This window comes from Pseudophryne corroboree, chromosome 4 (assembly GCF_028390025.1).
Source record: "Pseudophryne corroboree isolate aPseCor3 chromosome 4, aPseCor3.hap2, whole genome shotgun sequence".
Lineage (NCBI taxonomy): Eukaryota > Metazoa > Chordata > Amphibia > Anura > Myobatrachidae > Pseudophryne > Pseudophryne corroboree.
Genome location: NC_086447.1, coordinates 583,091,771 through 583,117,405, shown reverse-complemented (window position 1 = coordinate 583,117,405; position 25,635 = coordinate 583,091,771). Strand labels below are relative to the sequence as shown.

The 25,635-nt window shown below is 48.2% G+C and overlaps 1 protein-coding gene across 1 annotated transcript in view; it reads left to right on the top strand.

Moving 5' to 3' along the window:
- NUP43 (nucleoporin 43) overlaps positions 1–18,835 on the top strand; it is a 235,492-nt gene extending 216,657 nt beyond the window's left edge. Inside the window, exon 8 of the mRNA XM_063917518.1 lies at positions 18,438–18,835. Within this exon, the coding sequence (XP_063773588.1) occupies positions 18,438–18,664 (227 nt within the window). The 3' untranslated portion in view covers positions 18,665–18,835. The remainder of the gene's footprint in view (positions 1–18,437) is intronic.
- The last annotated feature ends 6,800 nt before the right edge of the window (positions 18,836–25,635 follow it).

Below are 25,635 nucleotides of genomic sequence, written 5' to 3'. Positions count from 1 at the left end.
CCCGAGGCGTCTCGGCATTACAGCTTTGCCGAGCGGCGACTTGGTCGGGTACAAACACTTTTGCGAAATTCTACAAGTTTGGTACCCTGGCTGATGAGGACCTACTGTTTGCTCAATCGGTGCTGCAGAGTCATCTGCACTCTCCCGCCCGGTCTGGAGCTTTGGTATAATCCCCATGGTCCTTACGGAGTCCCCAGCATCCTCTAGGACGTAAGAGAAAATAAGATTTTAAACCTACCGGTAAATCTTTTTCTCCTAGTCCGTAGAGGATGCTGGGCGCCCGTCCCAGTGCGGACTAAATTCTGCAAGACTTGTATATAGTTATTGCTTACATAAGGGTTATGTTACAGTTTTGATCAGTCTTTGACTGATGCTGTTTGTTTCATACTGTTGACTGGTTCGTATATTCCAGGTTATACGGGGGTGGATGGTGTGGGCTGGTATGAATCTTGCCCTTGGATTAACAAAATCCATTCCTCGTACTGTCCATCTCCTCTGGGCACAGTTTCTCTAACTGAGGTCTGGAGGAGGGGCATAGAGGGAGGACCCAGTGCACACCCATTCTAAAGTTCTTTGTAGTGCCCATGTCTCCTGCGGAGCCCGTCTGTACCCCATGGTTCTTACGGAGTCCCCAGCATCCTCTACGGACTAGGAGAAAAAGATTTACCAGTAGGTTTAAAATCTTATTTTTCCTCTGGAAGATGGGAAAAAATGGGAAAATTCTACGATAGTGGACGCATCAGTCTCCAGGCTGTCACAAAAAATTGTATTGCCTGTCACTGGTGCAGCCTCCCTAAAAGACACGGTTGATCGTAAAATTGAAACTACACTCAATTCATTGTACACAGCTGCTGGGGTGGCCAGGAGACCCACTATTGCATGTTCATGGATCACAAAAGCCATTGCTAAATGGTCCGGTAACCAGATTGAGGGGTTAGATTTGTTGTCTAGGGGGGGTGTTTTACTCCTGCAACATACACAGGACTCTCCAAACTTTATGGTGGAAGTCATAAAGAGAGAGGCTTGCTTAATGCATGCACCTCCGCTATGACAGTGTCAGCACCCAGGGGCTTGTGGCTACGCCAGTTGACTGCTGATGCGGACCACAGGAGAGGCCTTGTTTGGAGACGAACTAGACAAATGGATCTCCAAAGCTACTGTAGGTAAGTCTACGTATCTTCCTTCCGCCGCTCCCTCAGCCAGGAAAGCTTATTCAGCTTCAAATTTACAGTCCTTTCGGACGGCCAAGTTTAAGGGCAAATCCAGAGGTGCTGCTTCTGCCTCCAGAGCCGCAAGAGGTAAACCACGCAAACCAGCAACTGCAGGTGCTCAGGAACAGAGCTCAGGTTCTGCTTCCTCTAAGCCTTCAGCATGACTGTGGACCTCAATGCCTGGAAGGCTGTCAGGTGGGAGCCCGACTAAAATTCTTCAGTCACATCTGGTCATGTTTGTGCCGGGATCCCTGGGTCATAGATCTTATGTCCCTGGGCTACAGACTGGAGTTCCAAGAGCTCCCACCTCACAGATTCTTCAAATCAGGCTTACCAGCTTCACAAGAGGCAAGTATAACTTTACAGCATGCCATCCAAAAACTGTTACAGACTCAAGTCATTGTTCCAGTTCTACTTCATCGGCAAAATAAGGGGTACTATTCCAACTTGGTTGTAGTACCGAAACCGGACGGTTCGATAAGGCCGATTCTGAACCGCAAGTCCTTGAACCCGTACTTAAGAGTGTTCAAGATGGAGTCTCTAAAAGCGGTGATCTCAGATCTGGAGGAGGGTGAATTCCTAGTGTCTCGATATCAATTATGCGTACATTCCGATTCCGATCTGGCCGCCTCACCAGGCTTATCTATGGTTTGCACTTCAGGACTGTCACTACCAGTTCCAGGCCCTGCCATTTGGTCTCTCCATGGCACCGAGGGTGTTCACCAAAGTGATGACAGAGCTGATGTTTCTACTCCACGAATGGGAGTGAATATAATTCCGTACCTGGACGATCTTCTGCTAAAGGTGCCGTCCAGGGAGAGGTTGCTGGACAGCATTGGTCTCTCAACCAAACTTCTCCAAGATCATGGGTGGTTTCTGAACCTTACGAAATCCGCAGAAGGTGTACCTTCCGTTGAAAAAGGCATTGGTAATCCAGTCGATGGTTCGGGATGTACTGAAGCCAACCCGGATATCTGTGCATCTATGCATTCGTCTCTTGGGGAAAATGGTGGCCTCTTACGAGGCACTTCAATACGGAGGATTTCACGCAAGACCCTTCCAGCTCGATCTGTTGGACAAATGATCCAGATCCATCTTCACATGCACCAGAGGATCCGTCTGTCGCCAAAAGCCAGGATCTCCCTTCTGTGGTGGCTACAGACTTCTCACCTCGTCGAGGTTTGGAATTCAGAATTGGATTCTGTAAACCACAGAGGTTGGGGAGCAGTCACCCAGGGGGTGCAGTTTCAAGGAAGATGGTCAAGTCAGGAAGTCATCCTTCCAATCAACATTCTGGAACTCAGTGCCATATACAACGCCCTTCTTCAGGCCTCATCTCTTCAAGATCGGCCCATTCAGATCCAGTCGGACAATGTGACGGCAGTGACGTACATAAACCGATAGCGAGGAACGAAAAGCAGAGCATCAATGTCAGAGGTGTCAAGAATTCTCCTCTAGGTGGAAAAAAACGCTGTGGCACTGTCAGCGGACTTCATTCTGAGAGTAAACAACTGGGAAGCAGACTTCCTCAGCAGACACGACCTGCACCCGGGGGAGTGGGGCCTTCACCCGGAAGTGTTCAGATGCTTGACAAGTCAATGGGGTTATCCACAAATCGACATGATGGCCTCTTGTCTCCGCAAGAAGCTCAGGCGGTATTGTTCCATGTCGAGAGACCCACAGGCAGTGGCGGTAGATCCTCCGATGACACCGTGGGTCTATCAGACTGTGTACGTGTTTCCCCTACTTACTCTGATCCCAAGGATTCTTAAAAGAATAAAAAGGGAAAAAGTTCAAGCTATACTCATTGCTCCAGACTGGCCAAGAAGGGCCTGGTACGTGGACCTTCTAGAGATGCTCCTCGAAGATCAGTGGCCTCTACCTCTTCGCGAGGATCTTCTGCAACAGGGCCCCTTCGTTTATCAAGACTTACCGTGGCTACGTTTGACGGCATGGAAGTTGAACGTCTGATTCTAGCCAGAAGAGGGTTCCCTGACCAGGTTATCCTGACTATGATCCAAGCCAGGAAGTGGGTAACGTCTAAACATTACCACCGTATTTTGAAGAAATACGTCTCTTGGTGTGAGTGCAGAAATTATTCTGTGGTGGAATTTCATCTGGGACGTTTTCTGCTTTTTTTGCAGGCAGGTGTGAATGTGGGCCTGCGTCTGGGCTCCATGAAAGTCCAGATTTCGGCCTTGTCCATTTTCTTTCAAAAACAATTGGCTTCTCTCCCTGAGGTCCAGACGTTCTTGAAAGGTGTTCTGCACATCCAACCTCCCTTTGTGCCTCCCATGGCTCCTTGGGATCTCAATTTGGTGCTGCAGTTCCTCCAATCGAACTGGTTTGAACCGTTACAGGAGGTGGACGTAAAATATCTTACGTGGAAGACCGTCGCACTGTTGGCCTTGGCTTCAGCAAGACGTCTGTCAGAGCTGGGGGCTTTGTCTCACAAAAACCCCTATTTAATTTTCCATGAGGACAGAGCTGAACTCAGAACTCGTCAGCAATTTCTTCCTAAAGTGGTGTCGGTGTTTCACATCAACCAACCTATTGTGGTTCCGGTGGTCACAGACACCTCTGCTACTTCAAAGTCCTTGGATGTTGTGAGGGCTTTGAAGGTGTATGTAAAACGAACAGCTCGTCACAGAAAATCAGAATCGCTGTTTGTTCTTTTATGATCCCAATAAAATTGGGTGTTCTGTTTCAAAGCAGTCCATTGCACGCTGGATCCAGGCTCACTATCCAGCATGCTTATTCCATGGCAGGCTTGCCGGTTCCCAAATCTGTACAGGCCCACTGTACTAGGTCGGTGGGTTATTCCCGGGCGGCTGCCCGGGGTGTCTCGGCTTTACAGCTCTGCCAAGCAGCTACTTGGTCAGGTTCGAACACGTTTGCTAAGTTCTACAAGTTCGATACTTTGACCAAACTGAAGGTCCTCAGAGGCCAATCAATTCTGCAGGACCCTCAGCATTCTCCCACCCGGTTTGGGAGCTCTGGTACATCCCCATGGTACTAAGTAGAACCCCAGTATCCTCTAGGACACAGGTTCTCAAACTCGGTCCTCAGGACACCACACTGTTCATGTTTTGCAGGTCACCTGTAGATTTTTAAAATGTGACAGTTGGTGATACACAGTGCAGCTGCTGGGTGACATGGAAAACGTGAACCGTGTGGGGTCCTGAGGACTGAGTTTGAGAACCACTGCTCTAGGACGAAGAGAAAAATAGGATTTTCATTACCTACCGGTAAATCTTTTTCTTGTAGTCAGTAGAGGATACTGGGGTTCCATTTAGTACCATGTGGTATAGATGGGTCCACAAGGAGCCATGGGCACTTTAAGAATTTGATACTGTGGGCTGGCTCCTCCCTCTATGCCCCTCCTAGCAGACTCAGTCTAGGAAACTGTGCCCGAGGAGACGGACATAATTTGAGAGGATATAAAAGGCTAGTGGTGAGATTCCGAACCAGCGCACACAAACTAGAGGAAAGCTATGCTAACCCAATTTAAACAGGAACAGCAACAGCTGAACCAACAATATTTAACCAAGTAACAGTGCAGGAAAAACGAAGCTCCGGGCTACGAGAAAAGAATTTACCGGTAGGTAATTAAAATCCTATTTCCAGTGCCGAAACCCAATGGGTCCTTCCAGCCTGATCTCAATCAGAAATCACTAAACAAGTTTGTGAGAGTGTCCAAGTTCCGTATGAAAACACTGCGCTCAATTGTACTGGCAATGGAACCCAGAAACTATATGGTTTCCCTGGACATACAGGATGCATACCTGCATATACCTATTGCCAAGTCCCATCAGCGTATCTGCGGTTTGCTATTGCCAATTTACACTTTCAGTTCCAGGCTCTGCCATTTGGAGTGGCTACGGCACCTCGGATTTTCACCAAGGTTATGGCTGTAATGACAACATCTCCGTCGCCAGGGAGTCTGGATCCTACCGTATCTGGGCGACTTGCTGATCCTGGCAAACTCCCACGATGTCCTCCTCAGTCATCTACAACTGACATTAACCTTCCTACAAGCCCACAGGTGGTTTATCATTTGGAAGAAATCCTCACTGGTCCCAGCTCAGAGCATGGTGCATAGGGGAGCACTCCTGGACACACACAGTCAACGTCTGTTCCTGTCTCCAGAGAAAGTCCTGAAGCTTCAGGACAGGATAAGATACTTCCTTTCCTGCAACAGTGTGTCGATACACTTGGCCTAATGGTGTCGACATTCAACATGGTGGACTACGTTCAATTTAATTCCCGCCTTCTACAGAGGTTAATCCTCTCCAAGTGGGACGGTCTACCTCATCGGATCAGGTCTCACATGATCACTTTGACTCCGGAGGTTCATCTATCGCTGACCTGGTGGCTCCAGGACCAGCAACTGACCAGGGGACGTTACTTCTGGATCCCCGGCTGGTTCCTGTTGACAACAGATGCCAGTCTGCGGGGATGGGGTGCGGTGTTGGAGCAACATTCATTCCAGGGTCGCTGGACTCTGGAAGAATTGCTCCTTCCAATAAACATTTTGGAGTTGTGGGTGGTGTTCAGTGCATTAACTCTTGCCCTACCTCTAATCCAGAACAGGCCTGTTCAAGTAAGGTCAGACAATGCCACCACGGTGGCATACATTAATCATCAAGGCGGCACTCGAAGTCGCATGGCCATGAGGGAAGTGTCAAAAATCCTTTGTTGGGCGGAACGCCATCTGCCAGCAATATCGGCAGTGTTCATTCCGGTTGTCCTAATCTGTGAAGCAGATTTCCACAGTGGTCAGGATGTGCATGCCGGAGAGTGGAGTCTTCAGCCAAAAGTCTTTAAACCCCTCGTGGACACATGGGGCCTACCAGATGTGGACCTGATGGCGTCTTGACACAATCACAAAGTTCCGGTCTTCGGATCAAGGACCAGGGATCCATAAGCAGCGTTCGTGGATGCACTAGCCATTCTATGGAACTTTCGGCTGCCTTACGTGTTCCCTTCAGTGTCACTTCTGCCCAGGGTCCTGCTGAAGTTCAAGCTAGAAGGAGGTATACTACTTCTAGTCGCTCCGGCGTGGCCCAGACCTGCAGGGTCTATTGACAGAGCGCCCCTTCTACTTCAACGACCAGACCTCCTCATACAGGGCCCTTGTTTCTGGCCAGACTGGCTTTGATGGCGTGGCTCTTGAAGCATCACTCCTGAGGGCCAAAGGATTCTTTGAGGCAGTCATCCAAACTATGCTGAAAGCCCGCAAACCGGCATCCGCCCGGATCTATTACAGGGTCTGGAATTCTTACTTCACCTGATGTGCTGTTAAGAACTATGATGCATACCGATTCTATACATCTAGAATCCTGGCTTTCCTGCAACAAAGCCTGGACTTGGGCCTTCGTCTGGCCTCCCTCGAGGTTCACATATCTGACTTGTCGGTGTGGTTTCCGAGAAAAATTGCGTCTATACCTGATGTTCATACATTCACTCAGGGTGTGTTACGTATTCAGCCTCCCTGTGTTCCTCCTGTGGCTCCATGGGATCTGTCTGTTGTCCGGAATGCCCTGCAAGAGTCTCCATTTGAACCTCTTGAGTCAGTGGACATTAAATGGCTCACGACCAAGGTCCTGTTTCTGCTGGTTATTACCTCCGCTAGAAGGGTGTCTGACTTAGGCGCTTTGTCCTGTTGTCCACCCTTTCTGATATTATATCGTGATCGGGCAAGTCGGAGAACTCGCCCAGGTGCAGGTTACTTACCTAAAGTGGTGTCATCTTTCCACTTTATCCAAGAGATTATGGTTCCGGCCTTTATCTCTTCTGACTTGTCCCCCCAAAGAGCGGTCTTTGGATGTGGTGAGGGCTCTCCGTACATATGTGGAGAGAACTGCCTCTCTATCAGATACCCTGTTTGTACTATTTGGTTTCCACAAACGTGGCTGGCCTGCGACTAAGCAAACCTTGGCCAGAGGGATTAGAATGGTGATTGCACAAGCTTATGCGCAGGCTGGACTCCCAGCTCCTGCTGCTATTAAAGCCCATTCTACTCTGTTGGACCTACTTGGGCGGCCCGCCGTGGCGCGTCCGCAAATAATTGTGCAAGGTAGCGACGTGGTCGTCTGTGAACACGTTCATCAGGTTCTATGCTTTTGATACTTCCACCTCCCAGGATGCTTCTTTTGGACGCCGGGTTCTTCTACCCGCTTAGGTGCGTCCCCTCCCTTGAGGAACTGCTTTAGGACATAACCCGATGTTTTCCCTGTGGAACACAGTGTACCCCGCTGCAGAAAAGCAGAGTTATGGTAGACTTACCATTGTTAATTTACTCTTTCTGCGAGGTACACTGGGTTCCACAGGGCGCCCACCCTGACTCACCTTGCTTCTATGGGTTTGTATGGTATTAGCCGCTGGTCCCTTCTCCTGTCGTGAGAATGTGGTTCTATGTGACTAACATCTGCCTTCTCTCTTACCTGCTCCTACATTGGACTGGTTAACGAAACTGAGCTCACAGTGCCTGGAGGCGGGGTTATAGAGGAGGCCCCACAATGCATCCTGGGACAGCCTAAAACTTGAGCCTGTTGGTGCCTCTCTGGATCAAGATCCACTCTACACCCGACAGGAAGTGTTTTGTTGTTTTTTTTGTTGTTTTTTTGTATAGTTGTAACTGTAATGTGTGCATTTTAATTTGCTATTAGAAGCATAGATCACATATATGCCCTCCTGTCTGGGAGTCCATTAGCATTTAATGCACCTGAAAGCACAGCTAAACCCATCTAAAGTTCTTGTTTAGTTGTCTGAAGTTCTGGTTTGGGCTCTTTCGGTGTCCAGACTATGGACTTTTCACAATTTCTTTTCTCTAACGTCCTAAGTGGATGCTGGGACTCCGTAAGGACCATGGGGAATAGCGGCTCCGCAGGAGACTGGGCACAAAAGTAAAAGCTTGAACTAGCTGGTGTGCACTGGCTCCTCCCCCTATGACCCTCCTCCAAGCCTCAGTTAGATTTTTGTGCCCGAACGAGAAGGGTGCCTGCTAGGTGGCTCTCCTGAGCTGCTTAGAGTAAAAGTTTATTTTAGGTTTTTTATTTTCAGTGAGTCCTGCTGGCAACAGGCTCACTGCATCGTGGGACTAAGGGGAGAAGAAACGAACTCACCTGCGTGCAGAGTGGATTGGGTTTCTTAGGCTACTGGACATTAGCTCCAGAGGGACGATCACAGGTTCAGCCTGGATGGGTCCCGGAGCCGCGCCGCCGGCCCCCTTGCAGAGCCAGAAGAACGAAGAGGTCCGGTGAAATCGGCGGCAGAAGACGTTCCTGTCTTCAACTAAGGTAGCGCACAGCACTGCAGCTGTGCGCCATTGCTCTCAGCACACTTCACACTCCGGTCACTGAGGGTGCAGGGCGCTGGGGGGGAGCGCCCTGAGACGCAATAAAAACAGAAATACCTTAGGATGGCAAAAGAAATACATCACATATAGCTCCTGGGCTATATGGATGTATTTAACCCCTGCCAGTTTTCCAGAAAAAAGCGGGAGATAAGGCCGTCGTGAAGGGGCGGAGCCTATCTCCTCAGCACACAAGCGCCATTTTCCCTCACAGTTCCGCTGGAAGGACGGCTCCCTGACTCTCCCCTGCAGTCCCTACAGAATCAGGGTAAAAACGAGAGAGGGTGGGCACTATTGGCAGCTAAATGATAAACAGCAGCGCTCTGGTGTGTGCTGGCAAACTCTCCCTCTGTCTCCCCAAAGGGCTAGTGGGGTCCTGTCCTCTATCAGAGCATTCCCTGTGTGTGTGCTGGGTGTCGGTACGATTGTGTCGACATGTATGAGGAGGAAAATGATGTGGAAGCAGAGCAATTGCCTGTATTAGTGATGTCACCCCCTAGGGAGTCGACACCTGACTGGATGGTTGTATTTAAAGAACTACGTGACAATGTCAGCACTTTACAAAAAACTGTTGACGACATGAGACAGCCGACAAATCAATTAGTGCCTGTCCAGGCGTTTCAGACACCGTCAGGGGCGATAAAACGCCCGTTACCTCAGTGGGTCGACACAGACCCAGACACGGATACTGAGTCCAGTGTCGACGGTGAGGAGACAAACGTAATGTCCAGTAGGGCCACACGTTACATGATCACGGCAATGAAGGAGGCATTGAACATTTCTGACACTACAAGTACCACAAAGAAGGGTATTATGTGGGGAGTGAAAAAACTACCAGTAGCTTTTCCTGAGTCAGAGGAATTAAATGAGGTGTGTGATAAAGCGTGGGTTTCCCCCGATAAAAAAGTGCTAATTTCTAATAAATTATTGGCACTATACCCTTTCCCGCCAGAGGTTAGGGCGCGTTGGGAAACACCCCCTAGAGTAGATAAAGCGCTCACACGTTTATCTAAACAAGTAGCGTTACCGTCTCCTGATACGGCCGCCCTCAAAGAACCAGCGGATAGAAGGCTGGAAAATATCCTGAAGGGTATATACACACATACTGGTGTTATACTGCGACCAGCAATCGCATCAGCCTGGATGTGCAGTGCTGGAGTGGCGTGGTCGGATTCCCTGACTGAAAATATTGATACCCTGGATAGGGACAGTATATTACTAACTATAGAGCATTTGAAGGATGCATTACTATATATGCGTGATGCACAGAGGGATATTTGCACCCTGGCATCAAGAGTGAGTGCTATGTCCATTTCTGCCAGAAGAGCGTTATGGACGCGACAGTGGTCAGGGGATGCAGATTCCAAACGACATATGGAAGTATTGCCGTTTAAAGGGGAGGAGTTATTTGGGGCCGGTCTATCGGACCTGGTGGCCACGGCAACGGCCGGAAAGTCCACCTCTCAGCAGAAAAAGACACCGTCTTTTCAAACTCAGTCCTTTCGTTCCCATAAGTACAGGCGGGCAAAAGGCCACTCATTTCTGCCCCGGGGCAGAGGAAGAGGAAAAAGACTGCACCAGGCAGCCTCTTCCCAGGAGCAGAAGCCCTCCTCTGCTTCTGCCAAGTCTTCAGCATGACGCTGGGGCTTTACAAGCGGACTCAAACACGGTGGGGGCCCGTCTCAAAAATTTCAACGCGCAGTGGGCTCACTCGCAAGTGGACCCCTGGATTCTGCAGGTAGTATCACAGGGGTACAAACTGGAATTCGAGACGTCTCCCCCTCGCCAGTTCCTGAAGTCTGCTCTACCAAAGTCTCCCTCCGACAGGGAGGCAGTTTTGGAAGCCATTCACAAGCTGTATTCCCAGCAGGTGATAATCAAGGTACCTCTCCTACAACAGGGAAAGGGGTATTATTCCACGCTGTTTGTGGTACCGAAGCCGGACGGCTCGGTGAGACCAATTTTAAATCTAAAATCCTTGAACACTTACATAAAGAGGTTCAAATTCAAGATGGAGTCACTCAGAGCAGTGATAGCAAACCTGGAAGAAGGGGACTATATGGTGTCTCTGGACATCAAAGATGCTTATCTCCACGTCCCAATCTACCCTTCTCACCAAGGGTACCTCAGGTTTGTAGTACAAAACTGTCATTATCAGTTTCACACGCTGCCGTTTGGAGTGTCCACGGCACCTCGGGTCTTTACCAAGGTAATGGCCGAAATGATGATTCTTCTTCGAAGAAAAGGCGTTTTAATTATCCCTTACTTGGACGATCTCCTGATAAGGGCAAGGTCCAGGGAACAGTTAGAAGTCGGAGTAGCACTATCTCAGTTAGTGTTACGTCAGCACGGGTGGATTCTAAATATTCCAAAATCGCAGCTGATTCCAACGACACGTCTCCTGTTCCCAGGAATGATTCTGGACACAGTCCAGAAAAAGGTGTTTCTCCCAGAGGAGAAGGCCAGGGAGTTACCCGAGCTAGTCAGGAATCTCCTAAAACCAGGCCAGGTGTCAGTGCATCAGTGCACGAGGGTCCTGGGAAAAATGGTGGCTTCTTACGAAGCGATTCCATTCGGAAGATTCCATGCAAGAACGTTTCAGTGGGATCTTCTGGACAAATGGTCCGGATCGCATCTTCAGATGCATCAGCGGATAACCCTGTCGCCAAGGACAAGGGTGTCTCTTCTGTGGTGGCTGCAGAGTGCTCATCTACTAGAGGGCCGCAGTTTCGGCATTCAGGATTGGATCCTGGTGACCACAGATGCCAGCCTGAGAGGCTGGGGAGCAGTCACACAGGGACAAAATTTCCAGGGCTTGTGGTCAAGCATGGAAACATCTCTTCATATAAACATTCTGGAACTAAGGGCCATTTACAATGCCCTAAGTTAAGCAAAACCCCTGCTTCAGGGTCAGGTGGTATTGATCCAATCGGACAACATCACGTCAGTCGCCCACGTAAACAGACAGGGCGGCACGAGAAGCAGGAGGGCGATGGCAGAAGCTGCAAGGATTCTTCGCTGGGCGGAGAATCATGTGATAGCACTGTCAGCAGTGTTCATTCCGGGAGTGGACAACTGGGAAGCGGACTTCCTCAGCAGACACGACCTTCACCCGGGGGAGTGGGGACTTCATCCAGAAGTCTTCCAAGAGATGGTAAACCGTTGGGAAAAACCAAAGGTGGACATGATGGCGTCCCGTCTCAACAAAAAACTAGACAGATATTGCGCCAGGTCAAGGGACCCTCAGGCAATAGCGGTGGACGCTCTGGTAACACCATGGGTGTACCAGTCAGTGTATGTGTTCCCTCCTCTGCCTCTCATACCAAAAGTACTGAGAATCATAAAAAGGAGAGGAGTAAGAACTATACTCGTGGTTCCGGATTGGCCAAGAAGGACTTGGTACCCGGAACTTCAAGAGATGCTCACGGAGGACCCGTGGCCTCTACCTCTAAGAAAGGACCTGCTCCAGCAGGGACCTTGTCTGTTCCAAGACTTACCGCGGCTGCGTTTGACGGCATGGCGGTTGAACGCCGGATCCTGAAGGAAAAAGGCATTCCAGAAGAAGTCATCCCTACCCTGATAAAGGCCAGGAAGGATATAACCGCGAAACATTATCACCGCATTTGGCGAAAAAATGTTGCGTGGTGTGAGGCCAAAGAGGCCCCTACAGAGGAATTTCAACTGGGTCGCTTCCTACATTTCCTGCAAACAGGACTGTCTATGGGCCTAAAATTAGGGTCCATTAAGGTTCAAATTTCGGCCCTGTCGATTTTCTTCCAAAAAGAACTGGCTTCAGTGCCTGAAGTCCAGACGTTTGTCAAAGGGGTACTGCATATACAGCCTCCTTTTGTGCCCCCGGTGGCACCTTGGGATCTCAATGTGGTTTTGGGGTTCCTAAAATCACATTGGTTTGAACCACTCACCACTGTGGAATTAAAATATCTCACATGGAAGGTGGTAATGCTGTTAGCCCTGGCTTCAGCCAGGCGTGTCTCAGAATTGGCGGCTTTATCTTATAAAAGCCCTTACCTGATTTTTCACACGGATAGGGCAGAATTGAGGACTCGTCCTCAATATCTCCCAAAGGTGGTTTCAGCGTTTCACGTGAACCAGCCTATTGTGGTGCCTGCGGCTACTAGGGATTTGGAGGACTCCAAGTTACTGGACGTAGTCAGGGCCCTGACAATATATATTTCCAGGACGGCTGGAGTCAGGAAATCTGACTCGCTGTTTATCCTGTATGCACCCAACAAGCTGGGTGCTCCTGCTTCTAAGCAGACGATTGCTCGTGGGATTTGTAGTACAATTCAGCTTGCACATTCTGTGGCAGGCCTGCCACAGCCAAAATCTGTAAAAGCCCATTCCACAAGGAAGGTGGGCTCATCTTGGGCGGCTGCCCGAGGGGTCTCGGCTTTACAACTTTGCCGAGCAGCTACTTGGTCAGGTGCAAACACGTTTGCTAAATTCTACAAATTTGATACCCTGGCTGAGGAGGACCTGGAGTTCTCTCATTCGGTGCTGCAGAGTCATCCGCACTCTCCCGCCCGTTTGGGAGCTTTGGTATAATCCCCATGGTCCTTACGGAGTCCCAGCATCCACTTAGGACGTTAGAGAAAATAAGAATTTACTTACCGATAATTCTATTTCTCATAGTCCGTAGTGGATGCTGGGCGCCCATCCCAAGTGCGGATTGTCTGCAATACTTGTATATAGTTATTGTTACAAAATTCGGGTTATTATTGTTGTGAGCCATCTTTTCAGAGGCTCCTTCGTTTATCATACTGTTAACTGGGTTCAGATCACAGGTTGTACGGTGTGATTGGTGTGGCTGGTATGAGTCTTACCCGGGATTCAATATCCTTCCTTATTATGTACGCTCGTCTGGGCACAGTATCCTAACTGAGGCTTGGAGGAGGGTCATAGGGGGAGGAGCCAGTGCACACCAGCTAGTTCAAGCTTTTACTTTTGTGCCCAGTCTCCTGCGGAGCCGCTATTCCCCATGGTCCTTACGGAGTCCCAGCATCCACTACGGACTATGAGAAATAGAATTATCGGTAAGTAAATTCTTATTTTTTTTTCTCTCGCACGTCTGGAGGCTGCAAGAAAAAGGTCTGCTGCGGCTCTGATAGATGCCCATTTGTTTAAATGCCCAACAGGTGGGCCCAGAATATTAGTTGTTCCTTAACTGTCCTAGTGCTTTTCCAAATCAATCTTGTGCATCTTTAAATTAATGAGCCTGGTGATCATCTTACAGATAAGGAACAGGTGGGAGAGAGAGCAATACAAGGGTGGTTCTGTTTGGGGGCTGGAGAATAAATATTTATTTTTACATTTTTTTGTCAAACGAACAAGAAGAAAAATGGCAGGTTGTTAAGGAAATGGCCAGCTGACATGCAGCTTTAGTAACACCTATGTGTGCAATAAACATTTTTTAAATACCTTGAAAGTGCTCTAGACCTTGCAGGTTGAGATTAGAGACAATGCCACTACAGTTGAAAATTTTGAAGCAGAAATACCAAGAATGGTATAGTCTTAAAGCACCAATATCTATGAAATCTAATGAAGACCACAGGAGACTAGTGGAATTAAAGGTTCCTTCTAAAATGTCTATAGGTTTAGCTTCCAAGACACCAGCTGGTGTGTGGATTTTTTTTTCCATTTCCTCTCTTATCCAAAGACTGAAAATTGCAGACACGTTTTTGAATCTTACAGACTTCAGTGATGGATGGTCAAGGAATCCCTTTTCTGTTGGGTGTCGCACACTTTTTTTGAGTATGGGATGATGATCAAAAAGGTTAAACCATTCCTCCCAACATGACCCTCTCCAGGAGGGACAGAATGTTCTGCCCCTGCACTTTCCTCTTACGAGTGCCATCACCTGTGCTGAAACACCTTTCTTATCCATTAACCTGTTCAAAACAGGTGTTGGCAATAACAAATTAAGGGAAGTCCAGAAGCAGAGCATTTTGTCCCTCCTGGAGAGGGTCATTTTGGGAGGTATGGTTAAACGAAAAAGTGATCTTAATTACCATCAATACTTGATATTGGGATGAAACAAGATATTTATTAAATATGAGATGAATAGTTGTTACAAAAATATCCCCCTCGCTCTAGTCTCTTATCAGAAAGATGCACCACATAAAATATGCCCATAGGAAGGCTCTCCACTTGGATGTTCAGCCTCCCACCAATTCACACAGGGCGTATAAGTGTTGTGTAGTGTAAAAAGAAAGGGGGAATATAATGCATTAGTTGTCAACATGGAGTACTTGCTGTGATGTTCAGGAGGGGATATGGATCAATAGGTCGACCCATATGGTCGACAGGTTAAAAAAACATTGACACATGAAAAGTTTGACACAACATTTTAAGCAGATGGGACCCCAATTAGTGTACCATGTCCCCTCACATGGCTTGCTTCAGTCGCCATGCTTCGGGTTACTGTTCCCATTTGCAGTCCACGTGGATGGTAAAGTATGAAAAAGATCCCCAAAAACCCGTGTCGACCATTTGAACCTGTTGCCTATTATCCGGATATCGTTCAGGAGTACTGACTCAACACCCTTGTTTTTAGATAATCTAATTTTGATATGCAACAAGTCTCACATTCACTTGTCCAGCCAGTTTGTCAGCCTTCCTGTCACTTTAATTGTGGCCAAAAGAAAACAGCCTCAACAAGTGTTGCTTATTCTCCATTTGCGACTGAACAATTGTGACAGTGGCAGGCTGGGGGCTGCCATTCTCCAGCGCCGGATCCAGAGTCTTCAGACTCTGCTGTTGTGAATTCTTATAATAATTGTGTTCAAAGTTTTCTTCAATGGTCTAGTCCACAGGTTCTCAAACTCGGTCCTCAGGACCCCACACGGTGCATGTTTTGCAGGTCTCCTGACAGAATTACAAGTGACATAATTAGCTCCACCTGTGGACCTTTTAAAATGTCTCAGTGAGTAATTAATACACCTGTGCACCTGCTGGGTTACCTGCAAAACATGCACTGTGTGGGGTCCTGAGGACCGAGTTTGAGAACCACTGGTCTAGTCAGATGGCCATTAGAGGAATGGCCATGAAGATTCAGTAGATCGTGTCACAGCGATTGCTTGCTGCACTCTGGACATGAGCGAGACCAGTAGGATCATACAGTGAGCAGAACAAAATGTTCTGTTCATTTGCAGCGGTTTCATTCCAAGGGATGTTTACTATCTCAGGAGAAAGACCCTTCTCCCTAGAGAATGGCTACTTCACACACAAGTCTTACAGCAGGTTGTAGATATGTGGGGTCATTCGGATATCGACGTGATGGCATCTCTACCAGAATTAATGTTCTAAGTGTATGTATGTTAACGAAGGTAGTACTAATAGTGTCCAGATCCTCCAATGGTAGTACCAGGGATCTTGTTATTTGTTCTTAAAATTGACCTTGTGATCATAGGGCTAAATTTACTAAGGTGGGACTTTTTTTTTAGAACTGGTGATGTTGCCCATAGCTAGAAGTAGCTAGATAAATGTTAAATAGAATCTGATTGGTTGCTATGAGCAACATCACCAGTTCTAAAAAAAAAAAAAAAAAAACCTCCTACCGTAGTAAATTTACTCCATAGGGAAGAGGAATGAGAATATTTGGACATATCTCAAGTGTTTCAACACCATTAGTCCCTGAGGGCTCCCAGTGAGATGGATAGGCCAGAAATTAAACAAACTCTAGATAGTGCTTTTATATTTGATTTTAACAGTCACATGGCACTACATAGCATAGAAATAAATTAAAATCCTTAGACAGACTGACCTACCAGCTATACACTGCTCAAAAAAATAAAGGGAACACTAAAATAACACATCCTAGATCTGAATGAATGAAATATTCTTATTAAATACTTTGTTCTTTACATAGTTGAATGTGCTGACAACAAAATCACACAAAAATTATCAATGGAAATCAAATTTATTAACCCATGGAGGTCTGGATTTGGAGTCACCCTCAAAATTAAAGTGGAAAAACACACTACAGGCTGATCCAACTTTGATGTAATGTCCTTAAAACAAGTCAAAATGAGGCTCAGTAGTGTCTGTGGCCTTCTCGTGCCTGTATGACCTCCCTACAATGCCTGGGCATGCTTCTGATGAGGTGGCGGATGGTCTCCTGAGGGATCTCCTCCCAGACCTGGACTAAAGCATCCGCCAACTCCTGGACAGTCTGTGGTGCAATGGATGGAGCGAGACATGATGTCCCAGATGTGCTCCATTGTATTCAGGTCTGGGGAATGGGCGGGCCAGTCTATAGCATCAATGCCTTTGTCTTGTAGGAACTGCTGACACACTCCAGCCACATGAGGTCTAGCATTGTCTTGCATTAGGAGGAACCCAGGGCCAACCGCACCAGCATATGGTCTCACAAGGGGTCTGAGGATATCATCTCAGTACCTAATGGCAGTCAGGCTACCTCTGGCGAGCACATGGAGGGCTGTGTGGCCCCCCAAAGAAATGCCACCCCACACCATTACTGACCCACTGCCAAACCGGTCATGCTGGAGGATGTTGCAGGCAGCAGAACATTCTCCTTGGCGTCACGTCTGTCACGTGCTCAGTGAGAACCTGCTTTCATCTGTGAAGAGCACAGGGCGCCAGTGGCGAATTTGCCAATCTTGGTGTTCTCTGGCAAATGCCAAACATCTTGCACGGTGTTGGGCTGTAAGCACAACCCCCACCTGTGGGCGTCGGGCCCTCATACCACCCTCATGGAGTCTGTTTCTGATCGTTTGAGTAGACACATGCACATTTGTGGCTTGCTGGAGGTCATTTTGCAGGGCTCTGGCAGTGCTCCTCCTGTTCCTCCTTGCACAAAGGCGGAGGTAGCGGTCCTGCTGCTGGGTTGTTGCCCTCCTACGGCCTCCTCCACGTCTCCTGATGTACTGGCCTGTCTCCTGGTAGCGCCTCCATCATGCTCTGGACACTACGCTGACAGACACAGCAAACATTCTTGCCACAGCTCGCATTGATGTGCCATCCTGGATGAGCTGCACTACCTGAGCCACTTGCGTGGGTTGTAGGGAGGTCATACAGGCACGTGGAGGCCACACACACTACTGAGCCTCATTTTGACTTGTTTTAAGGACATTACATCAAAGTTGGATCAGCATGTAGTGTGTTTTTCCACTTTCATTTTGAGGGTGACTCCAACTCCAGACCTCCATGGGTTAATAAATTTGATTTCCATTGATCATTTTTGTGTGATTTTGTTGTCAGCACATTCAACTATGTAAAGAACAAAGTATTTAATAAGAATATTTCATTCATTCAGATCTAGGATGTGTTATTTTAGTGTTCCCTTTATTTTTTCGAGCAGTGTAGATGACAATTAAGCCTTTTAACAAACTCTAGAAGATAGAAAGTCAATCCCGCACCATAGACAGAAATGGATGCCTACTGTAACTTGAAATAGGGTTAATATCTATGTTCAATAAACACCTCTTAACTGATGCATGAAAGGGAGTATAAACAAGGAGTACCTTGAGGGAAAGTAGTTTGATTTTGGTATTACGGTTTTAGCGAGGTTGCTAGTGTACGTAGATGGCTTATGCAGTGTATACTCACTTTGGAAATTTTCCCTATAAAATAATTTTGAGGTTACAATTTTGGAGTGGTGGATTCTCTGGGATTTGCAGGGTGTAAGATTTGCAGACATTTGAGGACCTATAATGTGGGCTGCAAGTGTGAATGTTTTGAGAACAATACAAACTAATCCCTGATACTTCCATTTAGTTAGCACAATGTGGGACCTGTCTTCCATGACGACATCTGTCCAAACTTTTAGCATATTAATGAGGATGCAATATTTTTAAGTACTTATTTGTGTTTTTTCTTCTACTTCACAGGAGGAAGGGGAACCTCCCACTTGTCACGTAGCACTGCTGGACAGAATGTTAGTCAGTCATTGATGACCACTTGGCTTAGCAATGATCCCACAAAGGGACATCTAGAAATTAACAACTTGTTACCTAGTTCCACACTGTCTGTTAACAGTTTGGATGTTTTGGGAGACTACCTAGTCTGTGGAACTGATGCAGAGGCAATCTATGTCACCAAAAGGCTATTTGCATAAACCACCAATGACTGAAGCTACAGTACAATGGACTAGAAGATGTTGAAGAGAAATGCCCTATTATTCCTGTACTTCTGTCTACCGATAAAATACTTTGTTCTCAAAAGTCATGTCTAGTTGTAACACATTTTAAAGACAACTTATCATATACTAAACTGTTGCCACATCCTTTGCTACTGCTGGACAAGTATTTTTTTTGTATGAATAGTAGACTGCGCCAATCATCCTTGCTTCCCCTATGCATTTGTCACAGTGAAACATCCGTGTCAATATACAAAACCACTGGCATTTTATATACATTTTTCTTTGTTTCTGTCCCTATAGCTCTGTAAGAACTTCATAAAGAAAAGTAGAATTTTTTTTCATTTTCTCTTATGTCCTAGAGGATGCTGGGGTCCACATTCGTACCATGGGGTATAGACTGGTCCACTAGGAGCCATTGGCGCTTTTAAGAGTTTGTGTGTGTGCTGGCTCCTCCGTCTATGCCCCTCCTACCAGACTCGCTCACCCCAGCAGCATGCTGCCACCCCCTTACTGAGCCAGAAGATCAGTGGCGAGTTAGTCACCGGCCACCCTGGCAAGCGGGGAGCTGGTGTGAAGATGGCGGCAACAGGGTATGGCCCGGGCGCTGTGAGGGGCACCCTGAGCCAGCGCCTACACCCTACACTGACCGACAAGCCTGTCAAGGTCCCAAGATTGCTGCCAGCACTTTTCCTCAGGCCAGTATAGTCAGAAGAGCGGGAAGCAGCGCCATGAAAGGGGTGGAGCTTCTCAGAGCGGACCCAGCAGCGTTCAGCGCCATCTTCCTGCCTGCAGAAACGCTGACAGGGAGAGCTGTCCCTCCAAGTCAACTCCAGCTATCTTGTACGGTACCAGGGGTTTGTAGATGGGAGGGGGAAGCTGTGTAAAGTCTATCAAGGTACACAGACAGCGCTGGTAGTTTAATTAGTTCTACCTTAAAAAGCGCCGTGTGTGGGTTGGCTCCAATTTCTGTGGCATACTTGAGGGGAAACTGTCTGACATTTCTCCGGCAGGGTCCACAGGATAACAATGGGATATCATGGCGCGACAGTGGATTTGCACCAATCAGTCAAAGCTTTCCAGCCTCCCAGCATGCAACGGGCCCATCCATCTATCCCCCCCCCCCCTGGTTCAGGCAAATCCGTTTTTTGTTTGGTGCGGTAGGAGCCGGACCATGGTCAGAGGGCTGCTGGATTGTTAGCAGCCCCAAGCTTTCTTATTTTATTTATAGTCTTACTGTTTTTTGAGTGATATTTCTTAACAGCGTCTTATACGCATATTGGAAAGTCGCTCCAACAACTCTCCGCCGGGTCGCGACAACGTTTACCCACGAGTACAGTGCTGTTTCGGCGGGCGTCTGTGTCGGATATACTAGCAGGTCCATCAGACGTTACCAGGCTGTGGCCGGAGCACGGGGAGAAGGTAAGGCATCGGTGAACTGGCTCCCCCCCTCTATGCCCCTCCACACCTCAGGATAGGAACTGTGCCCAAGAAGACAGACAACTTAGAGAGAAGAATTTACATTAAACTAGTGGCGAGATTCACACCAGCTCACACCATACCAAAAACATGTCGCCGAACATGGCCTTTAACATAACCCATGCTAACGTACATGTATAAAGTAACAGCAACTGCTGTAAAAAAAACTTAACACATGAGAACCTGTGTAAAAAGACTAAACGTAATTTGCAGGAAAAATGAGCACTGGGCGGGCGTCCAGCATCCCCTACGGACTACGAGAAAAGGATTTACCGGTAGGTAATTAAAATCCTATTTTCTCTTATGTCCTAGAGCAGGGGTGGCCAACCAGTCCGAGACAAAGAGTCAAAAAATCTTGTTAGGAACTTCAAAGAGCTGACATTAAGCCGAAGGCGCGTGTGCAAAAATGGGGTGTGACCTTGTGCCTGCTAGGCCACACCCCATAGTATAAAATACAATGAAAATGCCAGATCCACATAAAATATATTTCTCTTACGTCCTAGAGGATGCTGGGGACTCCGTAAGGACCATGGGGTATAGACGGGCTCCGCAGGAGATATGGGCACCTAAAAGAACTTTCTAGTATGGTGTGCACTGGCTCCTCCCTCTATGCCCCTCCTCCAGACCTCAGATCTTGTGCCCAGAGGTGATAGGGTGCATTACAGGGAGCTCTCCTGAGTTTTCTGTGAAAAGAATTTTGTTAGGTTTTTTTATTTTCAGGGAGCTCTGCTGGCAACAGACTCCCTGCATCGTGGGACTGAGGGGAGAGAAGCAGACCCACTTCTTAAGAGTTTAAGGGCTCTGCTTCTTAGGCTACTGGACACCATTAGCTCCAGAGGGAGTCGGAACACAGGTCTCACCCTGGGGTTCGTCCCTGAGCCGCTCCGCCATCCTCACAGATGCCGGAAAAAAAGAAGCCGGGTGAGTACTAGAAAAGAAAGAAGACGTCAGGCGGCAGAAGACTTCAGATCTTCCTGAGGTAAGCGCGCAGCAGTAAGCTGTGCGCCATTGCTCCCACATAACACACACACATGGCACTGGGCAGCAATAAACCTCGTTTTGGCACAAAGGGTGTTATTAGGCTGCTGAGGCAGTAAATAAACTATTCTCCGCCATTATTTTCATATACAGAACGGGACCGAAGCCCGCCGCTGGAGGGGGCGGAGCTTGATCCCTCAGCACTAACTAGCGCCATTTTCTCCACAGAAGCTGCAGAGAACGCTGGCTCCCCGGACTCTCCCCTGCTGAAGAGCTCAGAGGGCTGATAAAAGAGAGGGGGGCACATAATTGGCGCAGTGAGTGGGGGAAATCAATTTATATTTCTCTAACGTCCTAGTGGATGCTGGGGACTCCGTCAGGACCATGGGGTATAGCGGCTCCGCAGGAGACAGGGCACAAAAAGTAAGCTTTTAGGATCACATGGTGTGTACTGGCTCCTCCCCCTATGACCCTCCTCCAAGCCTCAGTTAGGTTTTTGTGCCTGTCCGAGCAGGGTGCAATCTAGGTGGCTCTCTTAAAGAGTTGCTTAGAAAAAGTTTTTAGGTTCTTTATTTTCAGTGAGTCCTGCTGGCAACAGGCTCACTGCATCGAGGGACTTAGGGGAGAGAAGTGAACTCACCTGCGTGCAGGATGGATTGGCTTCTTAGGCTACTGGACACCATTAGCTCCAGAGGGAGTCGGAACACAGGTCTCGCCCTGGGGTTCGTCCCGGAGCCGCGCCGCCGACCCCCCTTGCAGATGCTGAAGATTGAAGAGGTCCGGAACCAGGCGGCAGAAGACTTTCAGTCTTCATCAGGTAGCGCACAGCACTGCAGCTGTGCGCCATTGTTGTCAGCACACTTCACACAGCGGTCACGGAGGGTGCAGGGCGCGGGGGGGGGGCGCCCTGGGCAGCAATGTATAATACCTGTATGGCGAAAAATACATCACATATAGCCCTTGAGGCTATATGGATGTATTTAACCCCTGCCAGATATCAGACTCCGGAGAAGAAGCCCGCCGAAAAGGGGGCGGGGCCTATTCTCCTCAGCACACAGCGCCATTTTCCCTCACAGAAATGCTGGTGGGAAGGCTCCCATGCTCTCCCCTGCACTGCACTACAGAAACAGGGTTAAAACAGAGAGGGGGGGCACTGATTTGGCGATATGAATATATATTAAAATGCTATAAGGGAGGAACACTTATATAAAGGTTGTCCCTGTATAATTATAGCGTTTTGGTGTGTGCTGGCAAACTCTCCCTCTGTCTCCCCAAAGGGCTAGTGGGTCCTGTCCTCTATCAGAGCATTCCCTATGTGTGTGCTGTATGTCGGTACGTGTGTCGACATGTATGAGGAAAATGTTGGTGAGGAGGCGGAGCAAATTGCCTGTAATGGTGATGTCACTCTCTAGGGAGTCGACACCGGAATGGATGGCTTATTTATGGAATTACGTGATAATGTCAACACGCTGCAAGCCGGTTGACGACATGAGACGGCCGGCGAACAAATTAGTACCTGTCCAGGCGTCTCAAACACCGTCAGGGGCTGTAAAACGCCCATTTACCTCAGTCGGTCGACACAGACCCAGACACGGACACTGATTTCAGTGTCGACGGTGAAGAAACAAACGTATTTTCCTTTAGGGCCACACGTTAAGGGCAATGAAGGAGGTGTTACATATTTCTGATACTACAAGTACCACAAAAAAGGGTATTATGTGGGATGTGAAAAAACTACCTGTAGTTTTTCCTGAATCAGATAAATTAAATGAAGTGTGTGATGATGCGTGAGTTTCCCCCGATAGAAAATTATTGGCGGTATACCCTTTCCCGCCAGAAGTTAGGGCGCGTTGGGAAACACCCCTTAGGGTGGATAAGGCGCTCACATGCTTATCAGAACAAGTGGCGGTACCATCTACAGATAGGGCCGTACTTAAGGAGCCAGCTGATAGGAGGCTGGAAAATATCCTAAAAAGTATACACACACATGCTGGTGTTATACTGCGACCAGCGATCGCCTCAGCCTGGATGTGCAGAGCTGAGGTGGCTTGGTCGGATTCCCTGACTAAAAATATTGATACCCTTGACAGGGACAGTATTTTATTGACTATAGAGCATTTAAAGGATGCATTTCTATATATGCGAGATGCGCAGAGGGATATTTGCACTCTGGCATCAAGAGTAAATGCGATGTCCATATCTGCAAGAAGATGTTTATGGACACGACAGTGGTCAGGTGATGCAGATTCCAAACGGCACAAAGATGTATTGCCGTATAAAGGGGAGGAATTATTTGGGGTCGGTCCATGGGACCTGGTGGCCACGGCAACTGCTGGAAAATCCACCGTTTTTTACCCTAAGTCACATCTCTGCAGAAAAAGACACCGTCTTTTCAGCCTCAGTCCTTTCGTCCCTATAAGAGTCATATCTGCCCAGGGATAGAGGAAAGGGAAGAAGACTGCAGCAGGCAGCCCATTCCCAGGAACAGAAGCCCTCCACCGCTTCTACCAAGTTCTCAGCATGACGCTGGGACCGTACAGGACCCCTGGATCCTACAAGTAGTATCCAAGGGGTACAGATTGGAATGTCGAGACGTTTCCCCCTCGCAGGTTCCTGTAGTCTGCTGTACCAATGTCTCCCTCCGACAGGGAGGCAGTATTGAAAACAATTCACAAGCTGTATTCCCAGCAGGTGATAATAAAATTACCCCTCCTACAACAAGGAAAGGGGTATTATTCCACACTATATGGTGGTACTGAAGCCAGAAGGCTAGGTGAGACCTATTCTAAATCTGAAATATTTGAACACTTACAAAGGTTCAAATCCAGATGCAGTCACTCAGAGCAGTGATAGCGAACCGGGAAGAAGGGGACTATATGGTGTCCCGGGACATCAGGGATGCTTACCTCCATGTCCCAAAATTTGCCTTTCTCACCAAGGGTACCTCAGGTTCGTGGTACAGAACTGTCACTATCAGTTTCAGACGATGCCGTTGGATTGTCCAAGGCACCCCGGGTCCTTACCAAGGTAATGACCGAAATGAGGATTCGTCTTCAAAGAAAATGGACGACCTCCTGATAAGAACAAGGTCCAGAGAACAGTTGGAGGTCGGAGTAGCACTATCTCAAGTAGTTCTACGACAGCACGGGTGGATTCTAAATATTCCAAAACCGCAGTTGTTCCGACGACACGTCTGCTGGTCCTAGGGATGATTCTGGACACAGTCCAGAAAAAGGTGTTTCTCCCAGAGGAGAAAGCCAGGGAGTTATCCGAGCTAATCGGGATCCTCCTAAAACCAGGAAAAGTGTCAGTGCATCATTGCACAAGAGTCCTGGTAAAAATGGTGGCTTATTACGAAGCGATTCCATTCGGCAGATTTCACGCAAGAACTCTTCAGTGGGATCTGCTGGACAAATGGTCCGGATCGCATCTTCAGATGCATCAGCGGATAACCCTATATCCAAGGACAAGGGTGTCTCTCCTGTGGTGATTACAGAGTGCTCATCTTCTAGAGGGCCGCAGATTCGGCATTCAGGATTGGATGCTGGTGACCACGGAGGCCAGCCTGAGAGGCTGGGGAGCAGTCACACAGGGAAAAAAATTCCTGGGAGTGTGATCAAGTCTGGAGAATTCTCTCCACATAAATATACTGGAGCTAAGAGCAAATTTATAATGCTCTAAGCTTAGCAAGACCTCTGCTTCAAGGTCAGCCGGTATTGATCCAGTGGGATAACATCACGGCAGTCGCCCACGTAAACAGAAAGGGCGGCACAAGAAGCAGGAGGGCAGTGGCAAAACTGCAAGGATTTTTCGCTAGGCGGAAAATCATGTGATAGCACTGTCAGCAGTGTTCATTCCGGGAGTAGACGACTGGGAAGCAGACTTCCTCAGCAGGCACGACCTCCACCCGGGAGAGTGGGAACTTCATCGGGAAGTTTTCCGCATGATTGTGAACCGTTGGGAAAGACCAAAGGTGGACATGATGGCGTCCCGCCCGAACAAAAAACGGGACAGGTATTGCGCCAGGTCACGAGACCTTCAGGCGATAGCTGTGGACGTCCTGGTAACACCGTGGGTGTAACAGTCGGTGTATGTGTTCCCTCCTCTGCTTCTCATAACCAAGGTATTGAGAATTATAAGACGTAGAGGAGTAAGAACTATACTCGTGGCTCCGGATTGGCCAAGAGGGACTTGGTACCCGGAACTTCAAGAGATGCTCACAGAGGACTAATGGCCTCGGGAGCTAAGAAGGGACTTGCTTCAGCAAGTACCATGTCTGTTCCAAGACTTACCGCGGCTGCGTTTGACGGCATGGCGGTTGAACGCCGGATCCTAAGGGAAAAGGCATTTCGGAAGAGGTCATACCTACCCTGGTCAAAGCCAGGAAGGAGGTGACCGCACAACGTTATCACCACATGTGGTAAAAATATGTTGCGTGGGTGAGGCCAGGAAGGCCCCACGAAGAAATTTCAACTAGGTCGATTTCTGCACTT